This window comes from Rhipicephalus sanguineus, chromosome 1 (assembly GCF_013339695.2).
Source record: "Rhipicephalus sanguineus isolate Rsan-2018 chromosome 1, BIME_Rsan_1.4, whole genome shotgun sequence".
NCBI classification, from domain to species: domain Eukaryota; kingdom Metazoa; phylum Arthropoda; class Arachnida; order Ixodida; family Ixodidae; genus Rhipicephalus; species Rhipicephalus sanguineus.
In genome coordinates, this window is record NC_051176.1 from 206,464,045 (window position 1) to 206,484,705 (window position 20,661).

Below are 20,661 nucleotides of genomic sequence, written 5' to 3' on the forward strand. Positions count from 1 at the left end.
GAAAAACCGGAAGTAGAAGCTCAGTTTGCATTGCCTGATACGAAAGTGGCTGTTGATTTGCCAGAAGGCGGAGAAACAAAAATTGAGATAGCCACTCCAGAAATCGGTAAACATTCAGATAGAGGATTTATGTCAAAGATGGCCAAGCTTCCCAAGAAGATGTTTCCCCATGGCACAAAGGGAAGTGTTACAGTTGGAGAAGCACCAGAAGTTGCAAGTGAACTACAGGTAAAGGTGCCTGAAGCTCACCTTAAGATGGAGTTGAAAGGTCCCGAAAAGCCAGGCCTAGAAGGTGATATCGGACTACCTGATAAGACCATGAGTGTTGACTTGCCTGAAGGCATTGATGGAAAAGTTGAAATATCTGGTCCAGAATTAGGTAAGCCATCTGAAGGAGGCTTTATGTCAAAGATGGCGAAACTTCCTAAGAAAATGTTTCCTCACGGCTCAAAGGAAAGTAGTATCTCTGTTGAAGGGACACCAGAAATTGGTGATGTTCATGCAAAAATGCCTGAAGCTCACCTGAAGATTGGTGTAAAAGGTCCCGAAAAGCCTAGCCTTGAAGCTGAAACTGACATTGGAATTCCTGATAAGACGGTGAGTGTTGATTTGCCACAAGGTGTTGAAGGAAAAATTGAAATATCTGGTCCAGAAATAGGTAAGCCATCTGAAGGAGGATTTATGTCAAAGATGGCCAAACTTCCCAAGAAGATGTTTCCCCATGGCACAAAGGGAAGTGTTACAGTCGGAGAGGTACCAGATGTTGCAAGTGAACTACAGGTAAAGGTGCCTGAAGCTCACCTCAAGATGGAGTTGGAAGGTCCTGAAAAGCCAGGCTTAGAAGCTGATATTGGACTACCTGATAAGACCGTTACTGTTGACCTGCCTGAAGGCATTGATGGAAAAGTTGAAATATCTGGTCCAGAAATAGGTAAGCCATCAGATGGAGGCTTTATGTCAAAGATGGCAAAACTTCCTAAGAAAATGTTTCCTCATGGCTCAAAGGAAGGTAGTATCTCTGTGGAAGGGGCACCAGAGGTCGGTGATGTTCATGCTAAAATGCCTGAAGCTCACCTGAAAATGGATGTGAGAGGTATTGAAAAGCCAGTCCTTGAAGCTGATATTGGAATGCCAGATAAAAGTGTGGGAATTGATTTGCCAGAAGGTATTGAGGGAAAAGTTGAAATATCTGGTCCAGAAATAGGTAAACCATTAGATGGTGGCTTTATGTCAAAGATGACAAAACTTCCCAAGAAAATGTTTCCTCATGGCTCAAAGGAAGGTAGCATCTCTGTGGAAGGGGCACCAGAGGTCGGTGATGTTCATGCTAAAATGCCTGAAGCTCACCTGAAAATGGATGTGAGAGGTATTGAAAAGCCAGTCCTTGAAGCTGATATTGGAATGCCAGATAAAAGTGTGGGTATTGATTTGCCGGAAGGTATTGAGGGAAAAGTTGAAATATCTGGTCCAGAAATAGGTAAACCATCAGATGGTGGCTTTATGTCAAAGATGGCAAAACTTCCTAAGAAAATGTTTCCTCATGGCTCAAAGGAAGGTAGCATCTCTATCGAAGGAGCGCCAGAAGTTGGTGGTGTTCATGCAAAAATGCCTGAAGCTCATCTGAAAATTGGTGTGAAAGGTCCTGAAAAGCCTAGCATTGAAGCTGAAACTGACATTGGAATTCCTGATAAGACAGTGAGTGTTGATTTGCCACAAGGCATTGAAGGGCACATCGAAATATCTGGTCCAGAAATAGGTAAGCCATCAGATGGAGGTTTTATGTCAAAGATGGCAAAACTTCCTAAGAAAATGTTTCCTCATGGCTCAAAGGAAGGTAGTATCTCTGTGGAAGGGGCACCAGAGGTCGGTGATGTTCATGCTAAAATGCCTGAAGCTCACCTGAAAATGGATGTGAGAGGTATTGAAAAGCCAGTCCTTGAAGCTGATATTGGAATGCCAGATAAAAGTGTGGGTATTGATTTGCCAGAAGGTATTGAGGGAAAAGTTGAAATATCTGGTCCAGAAATAGGTAAACCATTAGATGGTGGCTTTATGTCAAAGATGGCAAAACTTCCTAAGAAAATGTTTCCTCATGGCTCAAAGGAAGGTAGCATCTCTGTGGAAGGGGCACCAGAGGTCGGTGATGTTCATGCTAAAATGCCTGAAGCTCACCTGAAAATGGATGTGAGAGGTATTGAAAAGCCAGTCCTTGAAGCTGATATTGGAATGCCAGATAAAAGTGTTGGTATTGATTTGCCGGAAGGTATTGAGGGAAAAGTTGAAATATCTGGTCCAGAAATAGGTAAACCATCAGATGGTGGCTTTATGTCAAAGATGGCAAAACTTCCTAAGAAAATGTTTCCTCATGGCTCAAAGGAAGGTAGCATCTCTATCGAAGGAGCGCCAGAAGTTGGTGGTGTTCATGCAAAAATGCCTGAAGCTCACCTGAAAATTGGTGTGAAAGGTCCTGAAAAGCCTAGCATTGAAGCTGAAACTGACATTGGAATTCCTGATAAGACAGTGAGTGTTGATTTGCCACAAGGCATTGAAGGGCACATCGAAATATCTGGTCCAGAAATAGGCAAGCCATGTGAAGGAGGATTTATGTCAAAGATGGCCAAACTTCCAAAGAAAATGTTTCCTCATGGCTCAAAGGAAGGTAGTATCTCTGTAGAAGGGGCACCAGAAGTCGGTGATGTTCATGCAAAAATGCCTGAAGCTCACCTGAAAATTGGCGTAAAAGGCCCCGAAAAGCCTAGTCTTGAAGCTGAAACTGACATTGGAATTCCTGATAAGACAGTGAGTGTTGATTTGCCACGAGGCATTGAAGGGCAAGTTGAAATATCTGGCCCAGAAATAGGTAAGCCATCCGAAGGAGGATTTATGTCGAAGATGGCCAAACTTCCCAAGAAAATGTTTCCTCATGGCTCAAAGGAAGGTAGTGTCTCTTTCGAAGGGGCACCAGAAGTCGGTGATGTACATGCAAAAATGCCTGAAGCTCACCTGAAAATTGGCGTAAAAGGTCCCGAAAAGCCTAGCCTTGAAGCTGAAACTGACATTGGAATTCCTGATAAGACAGTGAGCGTTGATTTGCCACAAGGCATTGAAGGGCAAGTTGAAATATCTGGTCCAGAAATAGGTAAACCATCAGATGGCAGCTTTATGTCAAAAATGGCGAAACTTCCTAAGAAAATGTTTTCTCATGGCTCCAAGGGAAGCGTATCTCTTGGAGAGGCACCAGAAGTTGCTAGTGGTGTTCAGGTGAAATTGCCTGAAACTCGCCTAAAGGTGGATTCAAAAAGTCATGAAAGGCCTGAGTTAGACGTGGATGTTTCATTGCCTGAAGTGTCTGCAGGTGTACCTGAGGGTAGTGAAGGAAAACTCGGAATAACAACTCCAGAACTTGGGAAGCCAGCAGGCAGTGGATTTATGATAAAGATGGACAATGTTTCCCAAAAAATGCTTTTGCATAGCCCTAAGGGAAAGGATTCCATTGAATATGCCTCTGGATTGGTTGGGGATGCTGAAGTAAATGTGCCTGAAGCTGATTTGGTAGTGGATGTAGAAGGTTCAGGAAAGATTGAAAGTGATGTTTTGAAAGGGAAAAAGCTCGCTGTGGATTTAACAGGGGGTATTGGAGGAGATTCTGAAATAGCTGTTGCAGAGGTAGAGAAGCCTTCAGATAGTGGGTTCATGTCAAAGATGGCTAAATTTCCCAAAAAGATGTTTCCTCACAGCTCTAAGGGAGAAGTGTCTCTTGAAGGTGCTCCAGAACTTGTCAGTGATGTCCCAGCTGAATTACCGGAAGCTCACGTAAAGTTGCACGTGAAAGATAAAAAGCCTGTAGCAGAAGAAGGCATTTTGTTGCCTGAGAGTGAAGTTACTTTGGACTTGGCAGGTGGCATTGAAGGGAAAGTTGAAGTAACGTCAGAAGTTGGCAAGTCATCAGATGCAGGTTTTGTGTCAAAAATCTCTAAGTTGCCTAAAAAGCTGCTCCCTCATGGTAAAAAGGCTGGGACTTCCTTTGAAGAGCCTATAGTAACTGCTGAAGGTGCTCATGTTGACATACCTCAACCTGAAGCAACCCTGAAGATAGAAGCCAAGCTTCCAACAAAACCAGAAGCAAGCGCAGATATTACGATTCCTGCAAAGGATGGTTCTGCAGGCACTTCAGAAAGTGTTGCAGGAAAGTTGGAAATCGATGTTTCAGAAACTGGGAAAGCATCCGATAAAGGTTTCATGTCAAAAATGGCCAAGTTTCCCAAGAAAATATTTCACCATAGTCCTAAGAGTAGTGGTTCAACAGATGAGCATTCCACAGCAGCTGAGTCTACTGACATCAAGATGCCTGACGTGGGAGTGGAGCTGCAGACCCATGTAAAGACCACCAAAAAGCCAGAAGCAGATGTCAGTGTTTCTCTTTATGAAAAGGAAGTTACTGTGCAGCTGCCAGAAGGGAGCAAAGGAGTGATTGAAATAAGCACCCCAAAGCTAGGTAAGCATTCAGAAAAAGGTTTTATGTCAAAAATGACCAAGTTGCCCAAGAGGATGTTTTCTCGTAGTTCTAAGCCTGCCATTTCATGTGAAGGACGGTCAGGTACTACTGTATGCGACCATACCAGCGTACCAAATATAGGTGCTGATAAGAAAAAGATAGATCATGTTAACAGCTTGGTGTCAGATGTTGATGTTTCCAGTAGCTTAGCAGAAAAATATAAGGTACCAGTTGACAGACGTCAGCAAAAAGTATTCGTGCAAGGTTCTCAAGGAACTGTAAGGACTGAAGAGTTGCTGAAGATGGATGGCATTAATACTAGTGGGCCTGATGTAGACATACAGGGTAAGGTCACTGTAACGGTTCCAGAGAAACTTGGAGTAGGTCTTGCTGTGCCACTTACAAAAGAAAATGTTAGCGGGCAATGTAATGAGGATACCCAAATGAGTTCAGAGTTTGGAGAGAGGTCAGATGAAAAGCTTTTATTCAAGACAGTGCGGACCTCAGAAACCCAGTCTTCACACATTTGTAAAGGTAGTGCAGTATCAGAATCACCAGGAACTGGTAAATGTCATTACATTGATATGCCTGATTCAAAAGCATACTTTATTGACAGTGTGCAAAGTCTTTCAAAATCTGGAGCAGACTCTGTCATGATACCTGGTAATGTGGATTTGCCAGAGGGCACTAACATTGCAGCCGAGATAAGTGTAAAACATAGCAAACAGCATGATAAATGCTTCATGCCTCAAATGACTGAGGTGTCAAAAAAAATGTTTTCTTGTGGTTTAAACGATAGCATTTCAATTGGAGAGCCATTAGCTGCTTCTGCCGGTAATGGGAATAAACTTCCTGAGACCACTGGCATACAGGAACCTGAAAAGCCTAGTGATGCAAGTATGGTTAATTTTTCTGTGCCTCTTCATAGCAGTAACTTACGTGAACAACTTAGCTTGAGGGAAGAGAGAGTTGACTTTCATAAGCCATCTGAGAAGCGCACTGTAGGAGAAGGTGATTCAAAAGAAGTCATAACAGCACTGAATTTTGCATCTCTTGATCAGATTAGTACTGTTTCTAGAACACCATTTGATAACAAACCGTATGTCTCTGATGCACATTTTATGCCATCCAATACTACTAGAATATATACAGGAGGAAAAAAACTGTCAGAAGTGCAAAAGGAATCTTTTGATAAGGAGTCGGAGGATGTTCAAGAAACTAGGGAGTATAAACAGAGTGCCAAACCACTACTGGGTATCAAAGAATGTGATTTTAAGACTCCGGGTGATTTTGTGAGAGTTGTTGAGGTTACTGCTCACAGTGTTGTCAAAATGCCAGATGGCATGGTTCGATTTGGTGATGAGAAAATTTCAGAACTGTTTCCTTTTGATGGCAGAGCTGGTATTCTTGAGGGGGACCTAGCAGCATTAACTGATATTATGCATGTGAAAAAGCATGAAATACAGAAGGTGCCAAAACAGTTGAGCAAAGAAGGTGCTGCACCAAAGACCCTGTACCATGGTCATCATGAGCAAAGGCTGGATATTGAATCACAAGCAGTCGCTGCAGGAAGGAAGGTTGCAGAAACACCTGAATGTCTTGTAGACGTTCATGTCGCTGCAGGTGGTGTTCAGAGACCACATGATAATACCTTCCTTCATACAAAGTCAAAACTCCCCGTGCGAGCACCGCCACAAAGTGGAAACACAAATGAACCAACAGCATTGTCAAAAAGCATAAGTCGGGCTGCAGGGGAGTGGGTTGAAGAACCAGGAATATCTATTGCAGTTGGGGAGCACGTTCCTGATGGGGCTACTCAAGGTGCTGAAATTGCGCTGCCAGGAATGGAGCTGCCCACTATGGAAAGACAGGAAACTAAGGAAACCCCTGGTGGTGTTGTTGAAGTCATCGAAGTGACCACTCACGAAGTTTCAAAGCCATCAAGCCCTGGTCTCCTGTCAAAAGTGTCGAAGATTCCCAAGAAGATATTTCCACGTGGCTCAAAGTCAAAGAGTTCGGATGAAGAGTCACCATCAACACCAAAACGAGAGTTGAAGGAAACCCCAGGCGGCATTGTTGAAGTCATTGAAGTTACAAAACATGATGTTGCCAAAGCTCCTGAACTTAAGCACATGGAGCAAGATGGCACAAAAGTATTCCAGCCAGCATCACCCAAAACTGTGGCTAGTAGCATAGAAGGATTTCCACCAACACATATGACACGAGAGATAAAAGAAGTACCTGGTGGTGTTGTGGAAGTTGTCAGAGTTACAAAGCATGTTGTTGGTAAACTTCCTGAAGACAAGCATTCCGGTGAATCGTGTACAAGAACTGTGGATCCCGCCATCCCATGGGAAGCAGAGCTAGCCAAGGATCCATCAGCTGTAGTTAAGCGAGAAGTGAAAGAGACTCCAGAAGGCCATGTTGAAGTGGTGCAGGTCATCAGAAGGGAAGCTGGGGATGCACCCTTTGTCTCTGACTTTCCTGGAGATGGGTCAGATGGAACTGTTTCTCGAAGGATTGAAACTACTGTTGTTGATGGTAAACCAACCATTATCAGGCGACTAGTGACAACAACATCTGATGGTATTCAGCAAGTCACGGAGCACATTGAGCAAGGGGCTGAAGAACTTGGAAGTACAGCAAGCAGCTTATTTGCAAAAATGGGTGAATTCGCAAGAGGCTTATCTAGTGACGATCCATCAGCTGTGACAACACGAGAAGTAAAAAAACTTCCGGATGGTTCTGTTGAAGTTGTGTCAATTACAAAGCGCTCTAGTTCTTCACCAGGGAAAGAAACTGCTTCCACAGAGCACCTGCCGTCAAGCCCCTCAGGCTCCATGCACTTTGCAGAAAGTGCAGCTGGAAAGCCAACGGAGGCAAAGACAGCCATTCTTAAAAGAGAGATTTCTGGACCAGAGACGATTGTATGCACCACATCAGTTGTGACATCAGCCACAACATCAGGCTCATCAAAGCCAGAACTCTCGGCTGATATTCTTGACAAGATGTTTGGTGACATAGGCAAGCCTAAAGTGGACGATCGGCTCAAGGATGTTCTTACTGCAGAAGGAGGCTATGGAGCCAAAAGAGAAGTTACACCCGAAGAAGCAGAGCTTTTGGCGCAACTTTTCCCTGAGCAGTCATCAGGGGTGGCTCCATACCCTCCTGCTGGCTTAGTTCCTGAGGCTGCGATCATTCCAGAATATCGATCTATGATGGCAACTGAAGGTCCACCTCTATCACCTCACGACCCTGAGACCAAGGAAAAAGTGTTGCTGAAGTTGGGGCGGGCACTCAGCCAGGATGACCTGGATGCACCATCTCCAACCCGAGGGGAAGCAGCCATGACGGTCGCAGGACTGGGTGAAGGTACTACTTGGCTTTGTTGGCCATTGCTTTTTATTTTCTGCTTTTTAGCTGCCTAGAGTGAATGATTTTGCCTGAATGATTGTTCTTTTTTTGTGCCTTTTTGTTTATTGGACATGCTTGAATTAATGTGTAACATGCATCTCCATGGCTAAAGTAGCTTAGGTGTGTCATAGGTGCTTCCAAAAAGGCTGACATTATTATTATTATTATTATTATTATTATTATTATTATTATTATTATTATTGCAAATCCTATAATGGCAGAGTTTTCAATTGTGGGTGACAGCGGATTAAGAGGAAAGTAAGTTGCCATTTTTACTGCTAGTATACAGTTCAATTATATGCTTTCATTTATAAGTTTCGAAGCTTGAGTGAGAATGAGTGGTGGCTGGATGTTGTTTAAGTAGGACCTGTGTTTTAGTTTTTGTTTTTGAAAAGGCATGGCATTATAAGTGAATCTACAGAGTTTATTTTGTGGGACAAATTCACAAATGTATATACTGTATAGGAAGCATATGCTATGAAAATATTGTTTTCTGTTATATTTGACAAGAATATATCTTGAATGATGCTGTTTTTCAGATGTTTGGTATGTTGGTTTAGTTGGTTACACATGTTCATAAATGGGAAAGCAGGGCCAAAAGCTGGTTCACAAGGCAAAGAGAATAAGCAACAGAACCAAAAAGCACACACGCAGTACTTGTGGTGTGTGCTTCACTTTGTGGGCTGTCCTTTGGCACTGTTTTTCTATTTGCAAACATGTTGCTCTTGTAAGTCAAAAGTTTGTAAAGGCATGCCATAATTCACTGCAAAGCCTTTGCCTACAGTGAAACACAAGAAGTACACTGATGATTTAGTTCACGTTTGCTATGAGCATGTGATTTCTATAGTTCTGATAATTTTTAACTGGAACATCAGTACATCAGTACAATTTGTCACTAAGTTTGAATACGTTATTTGCAAGGCTAGTGTTAAATGCAGTGCAGTTACACGAGCCCATACAATGAATTTTAAAAGCTTGGTGTGTAGTTTATGCTGTTGTAGAAGTCATATTACTCACAAAATACATATCTTCGTTGTGACATGTGCCTGAAAATGCATAATTATGAAGTTAATTGGGTAATACACCTGTCACACAGCAAATCTAATGTCATTTGCAGCTAATGTCATTCGTTTGTAATGCCATTTGTTTGCTGTCACACGGGGAAACTAATGCCAATCGATGAAAATGACATTTCCTGTCGAATGAGTTCCCGAAACATATTTGCATTCGATTTCGGACCGAACGCATAGTCTCGACGCCAGGAACCTTTTAGGGAGATGACTGTTGACTTTTGTATACGTAACTTTTACAATTCGTAAATATCTTATTCTTTATTAGATTAACTTATTACAGGTTTGATGACGTAACAGCACGCGCGAAAGTTATAAAAGAAAGCTACTCTCAACTACAGCGGCTGGACGCCGGCCACGTTTCATTTGTGCTCTCTTGTTGTTGCCTGTATCGCGAGTGTTGATCGTCCGATTGCACGTGTTTTGGTGATCAAGGTGGTGACTACACGAATTAGCTGCCGCCGTCTCATTTCTGCAGCCGGAGTGTCAGTCGTGCTCTCACGCTTCAGTTCACTGTACCCACGCCCGGTCATATCGTCGGCCATGTTGGTTTTCACTTGGTTCTTGGCTTGACTTCGTTTGTGTCGTGCAGCTGTGGCAAGTTAGGTAAAACGGCTGCGTTTATATTCTTGGAGCACCTTTTTAGTGATAGAAAATTATTTTCGAGGATACACGTATGTTAGATGCAAGTTTTAATAGATTTTTATTTTTTCCAAAGTCACGGCTCAGGAGGGCTAACGCCATGGTCATCATTTTTAAAATTATATTTGTTTTCGTCGTGTGACAGCAGGCAGGTAAAATGACATTAAAGAGGCACTGACACAAAATTTCAAGCTCGAGATGTGTCTTTCATTCGATTGTTTGGTATGCATAAGTATTTTTGACCAAGTTTGAATGGTGTCCGTCATCTGGAAGTTAATTTATTTCGAGGGCAAATAGCGTACGAAAGCTCAAAGGGCTTTCATCATCCTGCGACATCGACACTACTGTGACATGTTCGGTGTGGTGCATACCATCCTGAGTGACGATGCACTAGTAGCGATGACGTTGACGATTCGAGTGTTTTTATCGTGGCGCCAACGCCTGGAAACGCTCTCACTCTTCATGCCTGATCTTCATCGCGCCGCTTTGAATGATTTCATGAAATTACAAGACGCAAACCACAAAGAAAAGACAGGCGAAAGGTAAAAGCATGATTCGACGTGTGTTCGTCAGTCAGCATGTCGGGGAATGGTGTTGTTGGCAGTGTGGAAAAAGCGGAATGAGTGTGTAATTTCATTACACGTGAGGTACATGCAGGCACAACAACAAGCTATCAAAGTGGAGTAGCATATAGATAAATATCATCGCTAACAAGTAACACGCAGGTAGCATTAATAGTGAATTTTAGTTCGGTCGTAGACTTCGTTGCGCTGGCGTAATACCGGGTTACTGCAGTTGTAACCGTGAGAGGCCGGATAGGTGGGGCCATCTGGCGGCACAACGAAGAACTTTGCAAGCACAGAATTGCTATTGTAAAAAACCTAACATATTCTATTTCTCCGCTCGTGTGCATTCGCTATACCGATATTCCGTAGACCCCTTTGCGTATACCGGAATGCCGTGCACGCTAAAATTCTCTAATATAGCTAATTGAGACACACCAGCGAGCATGGCCGAAGCGTGCGTCTCCGGGCACCTCCTCGTTGCTGCTTGGAACGGCATCCATTTTTGATTTGCTGTTTTGCAAAGCATCGAAGCGAAAATGATTCACGACGTCGCGAATCGCGGCAATTCCAAGTTCCAGAATGTCGTCTTCAACACTAGTCGACGCTTTTGACGACGGCGATGCTGGTGACAAGGCATGACTGAACGTGTGCGCCTAGCAGACGAAATGTTGGCTGAGCAGCTGAGCCTCACATCACTCCTTTCTGTAGACAAGTGGTCAGCTGGGGTGCGGTCTGGAGGTGGCGCTGCCGGCGCAAAAAAGTGGCGGGCTTCCCGGCCGTTTTGGATCGTGCTAGATAGCGGTGATCTAAATCAATAAAACAGATAGTTATTCATCCCTCAGTGGCATTTTGGGTCGCGAATTGCTACTAGGGGGTGGATAACTACTCGTTGATGCAAAAATCTTGACATGCGCAAATTTGATGTCAGTGCTCCTTTAAGTTCACCTAATGTCATTCGTTGTAAATGACCTTAGATTTGCCGTGTGACAGGGGTATAACTTTGTCTACTAGCTAATGTTGCACTATGAGTTGTCGGGTAAGTAATTTCCACGCCTTCAGATAATCCAGCTGAAGTGATGCTCTCTCTTACATTTTTTTTATCAATCTGTTTCCGATAAAAAAAAAAGCATATAGTAAAGTACCATTTGGAAGATTAGTGGGCTTTCAAAGATCACTTCCTTGCACACAGCATTATAAGATATCCTTATTGTGCAGCTGTAAGTTAAAATTTACTCCGGAAAAGTAGTGTGTTTGTTTTCACAAGATGAAGCTACCATATAGACTGATACAGGACGAAAAGGGTGATAAGCAAAAAGTAGACCTGGATAGAACTGTAGCTGTGGTTTGGTGCCGCTAAGCTGTGGTCATTGCTTGCTTCACATGAAGCTGACACTTTTAATGTCGAAAAGTTAAAACTGTGATCTACAGAAAGGTGAAAATACTAAAATACAATATTGTGTACTTTGATGCTCCAAGTTGGTTTTGTGGCTACAGTTGAACCCACTTATCGTACCAGATTTAACAAGATAGTATATCAGATGTAACAGCGAGCAGCCACTGCACTGTCAACTTTTCTATGTATTCTGCAGTGAAAAAACTGCTTACTGCACTGCTACCATGCCATATTACTGGTTACGGTTAAATCTGGTATCTGTATACAAAGGAAAAGGAATGTGAAATGGCATAAAATGCATTTTGAAAAACAGGAGCTGCCACATCCATCTATGTACCATGTGCACTGTGCGTTCACAGCATAAAACCAGTTTTCAAGCCTTCTTCACACTGTTTTCCTTCCAACCCTCCAAACACAAATAAATTACACCATCACCGTGATTTGCAGTATGAAATCCAAGTGCAATGAGAACCTTGTGAACTAGTCTATGGGTGTGAGGGAAAGCGTGAGTGTGAGACAGAAAGGATCATGGCTTGGCTTGATGCATGCTATCTTCCTGCGTGCCAACCATGGACTAGGATGGGGGGGAGGGGAGGTGAGAGCACATCCTTCTAACCAGCGTACCTGAGGCAAGTGTGCTAGCTTTAAAAGAGTTGAATATTGGGCGAGTCGGTGTTTTTACATTAATATCATTGTAAATAGCGCAGCGAAATGGGACAACAGAAGGGAAGACAAACACACGCGTCCATTGCACCTGTGTTTGTCTTCTTTTCTGTTGTCCCGTTTCGTTTCGCTTTTACAGCGAAAGCTGTTATGAGATCATTTCACCGGCCGTTTTTGGCGCCGTAGTTGTCCGCCGCCGCCGCCGGTGTCCGTAACCAGTATCGCTCGAAATAAGAAAAAAAACTAAGTAAGAAAAAAATTCCAGGATGGAACGAGGTTCGAACCTGGGCCCTCTGCGTGTGGGCCCAGTATTCAACCTCTGAGCCATGCCGGTGCTTGAAACCACTTTGCAAAAAGGTCCTATACAGGCTTCATGTCGGGAAGGAACCACACTAGCATATGCAATATAGCGTGGTAGAAGAGTAAAATAAGCACCAAGCGTCGCACAACGCGAATTCTGTAACCAGGCGTCACACAATGCGAATTGCGCATCGAGTAGGTTGTTGATTGATTGGTTGGTTCCTCAGTTCCTAGGTTGAATGCTTCCAACCCATTACAAAGGGATCTGCCATGATTCTTCGTCGTCATCAGGCACAGCATCAACAAAGTGCGCATAATGCCTTACATGGGTTTAGCAGGTACCAACGCTCTCCGTAGAATGAAAAAATGGCACAGTGCCTGCTGCCCTACTTCTAAAAAATTACAATGATTTATAGCGCAGTGGGTTCCTCGCAAGTGCACTTGTATTGGTTGCCGAGGAAGCCCATAAGCGCATGGTCCACTTCCTCGGGGTCTCAGTAAAATTACAATGATTTATAGCGTAGTGGGTTCCTCGCAAGTGCACTTGTATTGGTTGTCAAGGAAGCCCATAAGCGCATGATCCATTTCCTCGGGGTCTCAGTAAAGTTCTTCGACCCCCCCGTCTCTCTCCCACGTCAACGTATGTTATACAGCATGACGGGAGAGGGAAATAGCGACCGGGCGTCACCCAATGCAAATTACATAACTGGTGGGCCGTTTAAAGATTCCAACCCATTACAAAGGGCTGAGCCATAATTCTTCATCGTCATCAGTCGTCGCGTCAACAAAGTGCACATAATGCCTTACAGACGTGTAGCTGGTGCTTCGCTTCTCCGCCGAATGACGAATAATGGCTTAGTAGGTGCTTCCGAACTTCACAAAAATTGTGATTTATGACGTAGTGGGTACCTTTCTAGTGTACTTGTATTGTAGCCCCAAGAGAGCTTAACGGGCTCTAGAAACGCCGCTCTTGCAGCTTTCGCTGTGACTGTGCTGCGGTTTCAGCGCAGGCCTGGCGTTTTTTTACGATGATATTAATGTACTAGCTTTCTGTGCAGCTGAGTGCATAGGCGGCCAATATGCCCTGTATTGCAGGTAATCTGTGGTGGGTGCAGAACCTGTGCAAGCCAGTATGGCTGATGGCTTTGTGTTCACTGATTTTCCACTCAGTTTGTGTCCTCCTAATGTTTCAGAGGGGCATTGCAGTGAGAGGCAGTGTGTAGTATTTGTTTACCTCTGCCTGCACTATTCACCAGCGCTTTGACAGAGAATGTTTGCAGTCATTGTATAAAACGTGTTTGTTTGCCTATGTGCATGTGACACCATGCTTGTAAATTTATTTAGTAAATAAATCTTTACTGCAGCTATGAACTTTACTACAGTCGAATCTGACTAAATCGAACTCAGATAACACGATGGCTGCCATGAAACGGAATAACCTGCCGTGCTCTGTAAAGCTGGCAATAATCAACTCAGTTGAATATGGAGGAAAGAAGTCTGACGTCGCCGCTGCGTACTGCTTCCCAAGAAGTACGCTGAATACGATATTGAAGAACAAGGCCGACATCAGCGCCAAGGCGGCCTAGGGGCTTCCGGCACCCGACAAGTATGCACAGCTGCATATGACGTTGAGGCGCTGTTTAAAATGATACCGTACATACTTGTGTATAACCCGCCCCTGCATATGACATGCACCCCCAACCACGAAACGCGGAAATTTAAAAACTGAAAAAAAAATTAGACTGCCTTCCTTGCATTATCATGAAGCAGTGTCTTGAAGGGACACTAAAGGCAAACAACAATTTATGTCAGAGTGAAAGCTCAATGTATGACAACGTCTAAAACGGCAATATTATCAACAGCAGTGCTCTACTTACCGAGAAATCAAGCTAAATGTATCACGCGATGAGCGCCACGAGTGGCACATTTTGGAAATGATCCCGATGACGTGAGAGAGTTCGACTACAATTCATCACTCGTAATCAAACTAGCTGCAATAAAAAAAGAGCCTTCTGTACATCAAGAGACGTAATAAAATGCTGCTTGTTCATTTCTGTTTGTTTCATGGAAAAAAGAACCTCTCTGGCGTTACCATGGGGAACGGTGCGCGTGGTTCAAAGGTTCCGTTTTCGCCGAACTGCGCTTCGCCCGGCACCCTACTTCGCTCCCGCGGTCGCGCCTGAGTGGTAATTTCGGTATCGTGTACCACCGCGTGTGTTTTGCGCGCGTGAAAGTCGCTCTGACAGAAAGTTTGACAAAATGTCGCATGCATGTGATGTTGCCGGATGCCCGAATGCCCGCCAGTGCACGCCGCCGCGCAGTAAGGATGGGCAACGTTGGGCACGGCAGCAGTGACGTGAGAAACACCGCTTTCAGGCGGGTGATTTGAAGTGCGCTAACGCGATGCAGACCACTAAAACATGATTTTATTTTAAAATAAGCACTTCTTTGGCACAAAGGTAGCACTACGAGGTTTCTGGACCGTTATTTCAACAATCAACGTCGACTTAATATTTGATTTTAATGTCCCTTTAAAGGGACACTAAAGGCAAATATTAAGCCATCTCTCGACAAGCAACCACAACTCAAGGCAGGACGGCTACAATGGGATAGCCAGCGACGCCGCAGGCATCTTTCTAGAGGAGGCGTTGATTTAGCTTAATTTCTCGGTAAGTAGGGCACTGCTGTTGATAATATTACCGTTTCAGACATTGTCATACATTGAGCTTTCACTGTTATTTGCCTTTAGTGTCCCTTTAAAAGACGCAAAGACGCGAGTGGGGGGGGGGGGGGGGCGGAGTGTCGCGCGAGGACCAACTTTGAACTTTGAATCTAAGCGCGCGGTCGCGATCGCTGGCGCGCGCACTATGTCGAAAGCCATCACAGTGGGCGGCTCGTATACGTGCTGCGCTCTCAACGCGAAGTGACTATACGGAGAGCATCGCTCCCTGGAGCGGCCGTATGCTCTTACACCAGCGTTTTGTAGTTACGCGAGATCGGATACAATAGATTTAGCTGCCAGCCTCACTTCATGTAACACTACAATTTGTTGCTATTGCATTCATTGCTTCGCCCTTCTGGTAAAACTGTGACTTTTTTATATTATAGGAAACAATAAAAAGCAAGTGCAGAAATCATGTAGCCATGTTCTGAAAGCATCGAGGGTGTGTTAAGCCCATTTATTCTACTTGTTTAACTGCAAATACGGCATAGACCCAGATACTTTCAGCTTTAGGGAAATTAGAACCAACACAACAGGAGGGTGGAGGGTAGGGGCATTGGCCGCCCTAAGAACAGCTCCGCCTTTCCTTCACCTCTTTTTTATCATGCAACTTGGTTAAAGTTATTACAATTTATAATTCTGAAATTCTTATTGCACTTGGGATAATGTTCAAGTGTGCACGACTATGTCACACGGGTCCATAAAATGAATTTTGAAAGCTTGTTGTGTGTAATTTAGGCTGTTGTGCAAGTCATATTACTCACAAATAGCTTGGAGGGTTGTTAAAAGTTCACTAAAAGACGGGAAACAAAGAACTATGAAGGGATTGTATGAATGCTTTTCATGCAAGCTTTAAATAATTCAGTAATAATTTAATAGTAATAATTTTAATGTAATGCAACTTATTGTGTTCTGCCTTTAGTAGTACATTATTATTTATGATGCTTGATTTTGAATAATAAGCCTACCTTTCAGTTTTCCTACTCATGAATAGCTTCTAAAGTTAGATCAGGTTACAAATATTTTATGAGCCATTATCTAGTTTGTGCCTTTAGTGTAAAAAATAAATAGGCTTCATACTCTAATACACAAGTATTATAGGGGTCCTGAGCCATCCCTTGGGCTTGGTGAAAAAATACATTCTGTGGATAGCAAACACTGCTACACACAGCTCAGCAAAGTTTTGTGGTCATGCACAGCACATAGAGTTGACAGGAGGAGCCCGAAGTTACTACTTTCTCAAGTGCCCTCTCTCCAAACAGAGGCTCATCCTCACTCTCTTCGATGCTGCTGGCAGCTGCCAGATTTTTCGGATTCCTGCTATTGGCCAATAGCTGACATAAACCAAGAGTACCGTTCTTATGAGATGTGCTTGTTCCTATGGTCACTGTGTGTAATAGTCGTGGTTAAATAAAAAGGCTGAGGTGAGCAAACGCTTTGTTCTCAAGTTTTGATATGGATGATGCACTTCCTAGAGAAGACAACTGTTGTCTGCTGAACTCAGTGCACCCTTGTGCATTTGAGCAAAACATTGGCCACACTGCCTTTTTGGCATCGTGGCCTTTGTGCCTTTTTTTTCTATTACTTTTGAATGTCATGAGTGGCCTCAGACTTTACGAAGCTTATGTGCGGCACTGAGTCCTAACGCTTGTAGGGTGGGATTCATCAGCGGGCTGTTATGCCTGCTGCTGGCGCACGCACATGATTGAAACAAGTTGCACACAGAGTATGTAACGACCCAACCACACGGACCATGGTATGTGTGTCTTGCTACGTGTACACATAAATGTACATGCCTCTAAGACCCTACACATACCATGAAGGGAATCTAACTGCTGATAGAAAGAGTGAAACAATGCAGAGAGACCATGCCAGTGCCAAGTAGCACAGTGAGAAACATGTAACCGAGCGTGTGGTTTGCGAACAGTGCCCATCAGCACAGTCTAGTTGTGCCAAAAGAAAACAACATAACATTGAAGCCAGGTAACATAACACTGAGGTCTGGGCACCTGCAACGGCGCCACCCCACCAGATCCCCATTTTTTCATAAGGAAGGGCATTGAGAGAGAATGCGAGAGGGAGATGTGGTGCTCACAATATCTTTGCTCCTACTAAATCTTTGTAAAAAATTATTTTGACTGTATATTAGTAGGAGGTGTCAAATGTATTCTGAGGCATTTGAATACTAAGAGCAAGGAGTGGTTCAGGACCCTATTAATAAAACTGTTGCATGCTGTCAATGCCTTTGATCTACAATGCAAACAGTTGCTAAAATCAAATTTTTGGGCAAGCTGGGCAAGCGACCTGCAAATGTGAAATGTGTGGCACACAGCTCAGGTTGCACAAAGAATTGCCAACTGCAACTGAGTTCTAGGTTTTGTGCTTTACTAAGGGAAAAATTCAGCTCCTAGAATTCAGGGTGGAGGGGGGAGAGGTTCTGGAATCCAGCAGAATTTAAATTGTAATATGTGAGAATTGGTTTGATGACATGTAAGGAAAACACTTGCCAATAAAACTGTAATTGCGCCAGCAGTGAAAGTGGTTTGTTTTACGGTGGTTGCAACCACATGGAGATCCATGTTGGCATCCATTTGTATATCTAAGCCTGTAATGTTCACTTGTAATTGCCATGCCTTTCACTTTATGTACTTGTAAGTGTGGCTTGGAGCTTTGGCTAGGAAAAAATCAAAGCTTGGTAAAATGTGCCGTTTCTTCGCAAGGTAATCTGTTCTTGCTATGCTTACACAAACTACATAGCAACAAGTTGGTTTCAATAGCAAATTTAAGTTCAAATTTTTTTATACTTAAAGGATACCTAATTCAGGGCACCTTAAGAAGATTTATAAGTTTGTTCTATGTATGCTAATCAGAGCACCAATGTCTTCCAAAATCTGCAGCCAGTCCCTTGTGCAGCACCATTACCATATTATATTTTTTCTTATTCTTGATTCCTTTTGCAGAATGTGTGGCTTGCATGCATCATTTATCTTATAACCTAATATATTTTTCATATGGAGAGACTTATCCTAAAATACATAGCCACATGGTGTGTTCATCTTGCAACATTGCACTGTACTAGCATTTCAGGCTGCGTCACGAGGATTCTCAGGTGGGGATAACTGGTCACAATGAAATGTCATGATGTTTACTTGTAGAGATTTTTGGCTTATCACCTCATTGCTACAAATCTGCTCCTCTGTCTGTGTAGTAAGCACTTGGTCTAGGTTCTGAAGGAGTGACGAGGAAAAGAAGCTACTTGTAGTATATGGAAGCAGGCCTTCTTGTCTTTAACTTTTAGTCCTTCGACTTGAAGGTGCTGTGCCAGCTTGCCAGAGAGCCTGTGCTGTTTCGCTGTACGTTTATGCTTTGATTATGTTTCTTTATTTTCCTGCACACTGTGTGGTAACATGGCATTAGTAAGTTTTCTGCAATAAAATATGCCTGCACATCTGCCACAATGTGAGTTGGTCGATAATAGTGGATGAAAACATCGCTGGAAAAATGTAAAAGGCAGCAGTACATACTGCCACTGATGCATCATTTACATCCTGACACTTCAGCAGTGGACGCATCTGATCAAGTTGAAGAGCCAGTGGTCGAGAAACTTGAATTGGCACGTCGCGAAAGCAAGCGCTACAGCCAAGAGTTTGAACAAGGTATGCTTGTTCTGTAGGGAATCATGCACGGTTTGGCTTTTGCTTCATCAAGCTTGTCGCCTGCCTTTTCTGCTGACATCATTTAAGCTTCTAGGTAATGGGCTTCTTCCTTTGATTGTTACGCTTCAAGCACTCTGCTGTTGTTTCCTTATAAATTAATGATTGTTCTGAAATGTTCTGCCAATAATTTTTCCCATTCTGTGAATGTCAATGACTAACAAAAATGTTGTTTGCTGGCTGTTTGAGTGTAGGCTTTCGACTTTCCGGTTTTAAGCAGAAAATGCTGCTAAAATACACTAGCCAATAAAAAGTTTCAAATTAGTCAAAATGAGAAACATGGATTTTTCAGAATTTTTTACCTTTGTATATATTGTACCAGTGGGCGTTATAGAACACCACCATTTTTGTACCATGCTATTTAAAGCATAAAAAAGGATGAGCTACTTCTATATCTCCAGTTATTGTATTATTCCTTGGATGTGAATTTACAACTCAGAAACTTTTTATTAGACTGCACATGGCACCTAGCCTTGCATGCTCAAAATGAGGAATTAAGGAGGAGCTTATTTTATTATAAACTCTTGCTGTATGCAGCTACACCAACAGGTAAACCTTAGTCTACTGAAATCAATTTTAATAATATGCACAATTTTGTGGACTGTTCTTACTTGTCCAGCTACAACAAAATTATATTTGCACTTATAATGCACTGTGCTGCTTGTGTTGAATTTACTTGTATTTATGGAAAGCCTTTTCAATCATTTAGATTCTTGTCACTTGCCAAAGCCTGCTGTTCATCATATAGTATGTGCCATAGCTATGTTATATGCCATGAAAATGTACTTGATTCTTGTGGACTCTGCTGAAATAGTTCGTTTACTGGTTTAATGTAAACTAGCATAACAAGCGTTGAAAGCTGGGCGGGGTTGGTAAGGTTTCATCTTCTAGCAAACTGCGCAGCAGACGGGACACAAAGAAGGAACGAAAGGCTGTCCCTTTCGTTCCTTCTTTGTGTCCCGTCTGCTGCTCAGTTTGCTAGAAGAGTAAACTAGCATGTTCCATAAATGTCAGGAAGGGATGTAATGCTTCTGCCGTTTAAAGCAAACGAGAATACACTCCTACCTGAGCAGTGATCCCTTCACATCTCTATTTCTTTATGTTTTGTTATGCAAATGCATTCTAACAGTGTGCAGTTCCACACTTTCTTACTTCTTCAGCAAAAGCCTATTGTCAGCTTACTTTTCTCGCATTCCTTTGTGTATAGGTGTCATGTAGCATCGTTTGATAGGCAAAATAAAAAATATGCTTCAAGCAGTGCAGTTAGAATTCGGACTGTGGACAGAATGCTGCTTTCCAAGGGCTTATATATTTTTTGATTGATCACTTTTTAACATTTTCATAGGGCATAGCTCTGAATTTTGCTGATGTTGAAAATGTGAATAAACGTAGACATCTACCAGCATTTTCTGAAAATAAACACCACAAAATCGGAAGCCTATCCATGTGCCTTTCCTAAAGACATGTCGAGCCTTCCCCATTTTGAATTTAAATGTGTACTTGAAAGGTGGTGTAGTTTTCCGTTTTCTTTAATTCAACAATTTTTTGTGCATTCAGTACCTTTTCGCATATGTTAAGAAAGAGTCCTTAGGGCATTATCTAGGCAAAGAGATTGTTTAAGTTGAGTAACTGTATTCGCCCTAGTTTTTATATGAGTAAGACAAAAATCTTTTTTTTTTACCT

The 20,661-nt window shown here is 42.9% G+C and overlaps 1 protein-coding gene and 1 long non-coding RNA gene across 35 annotated transcripts in view; one reads left to right on the plus strand and one right to left on the minus strand.

Moving 5' to 3' along the window:
- LOC119406177 (ankyrin-2) overlaps nt 1-20,661 on the plus strand; it is a 345,579-nt gene that overhangs the window by 238,362 nt on the left and 86,556 nt on the right. For 26 of the 34 annotated variants that reach the window (XM_049418902.1, XM_049418869.1, XM_049418918.1 and 23 more), the window contains 6 exons: nt 1,010-1,165; nt 1,439-1,555; nt 1,835-2,029; nt 3,140-4,495; nt 6,284-7,867; nt 18,826-18,921. In XM_049418902.1, coding sequence (XP_049274859.1) covers nt 1,010-1,165; nt 1,439-1,555; nt 1,835-2,029; nt 3,140-4,495; nt 6,284-7,867; nt 18,826-18,921 — 3,504 coding nt within the window. Of the gene's footprint in view, nt 1-1,009; nt 1,283-1,438; nt 1,556-1,756; nt 2,030-3,139; nt 4,496-6,283; nt 7,868-18,825; nt 18,922-20,661 lie in introns of all 34 variants that reach the window. The other 8 variants (XM_049418859.1, XM_049418910.1, XM_049418849.1 and 5 more) reach the window with 7 other exon arrangements.
- Nucleotides 2,027-3,215, minus strand: LOC125759788 (uncharacterized). Its single transcript, XR_007417475.1, has 3 exons — nt 3,004-3,215; nt 2,446-2,724; nt 2,027-2,172 (listed from the first exon to the last, which is right to left on the minus strand). It is a non-coding gene; the product is annotated as an uncharacterized LOC125759788 (long non-coding RNA).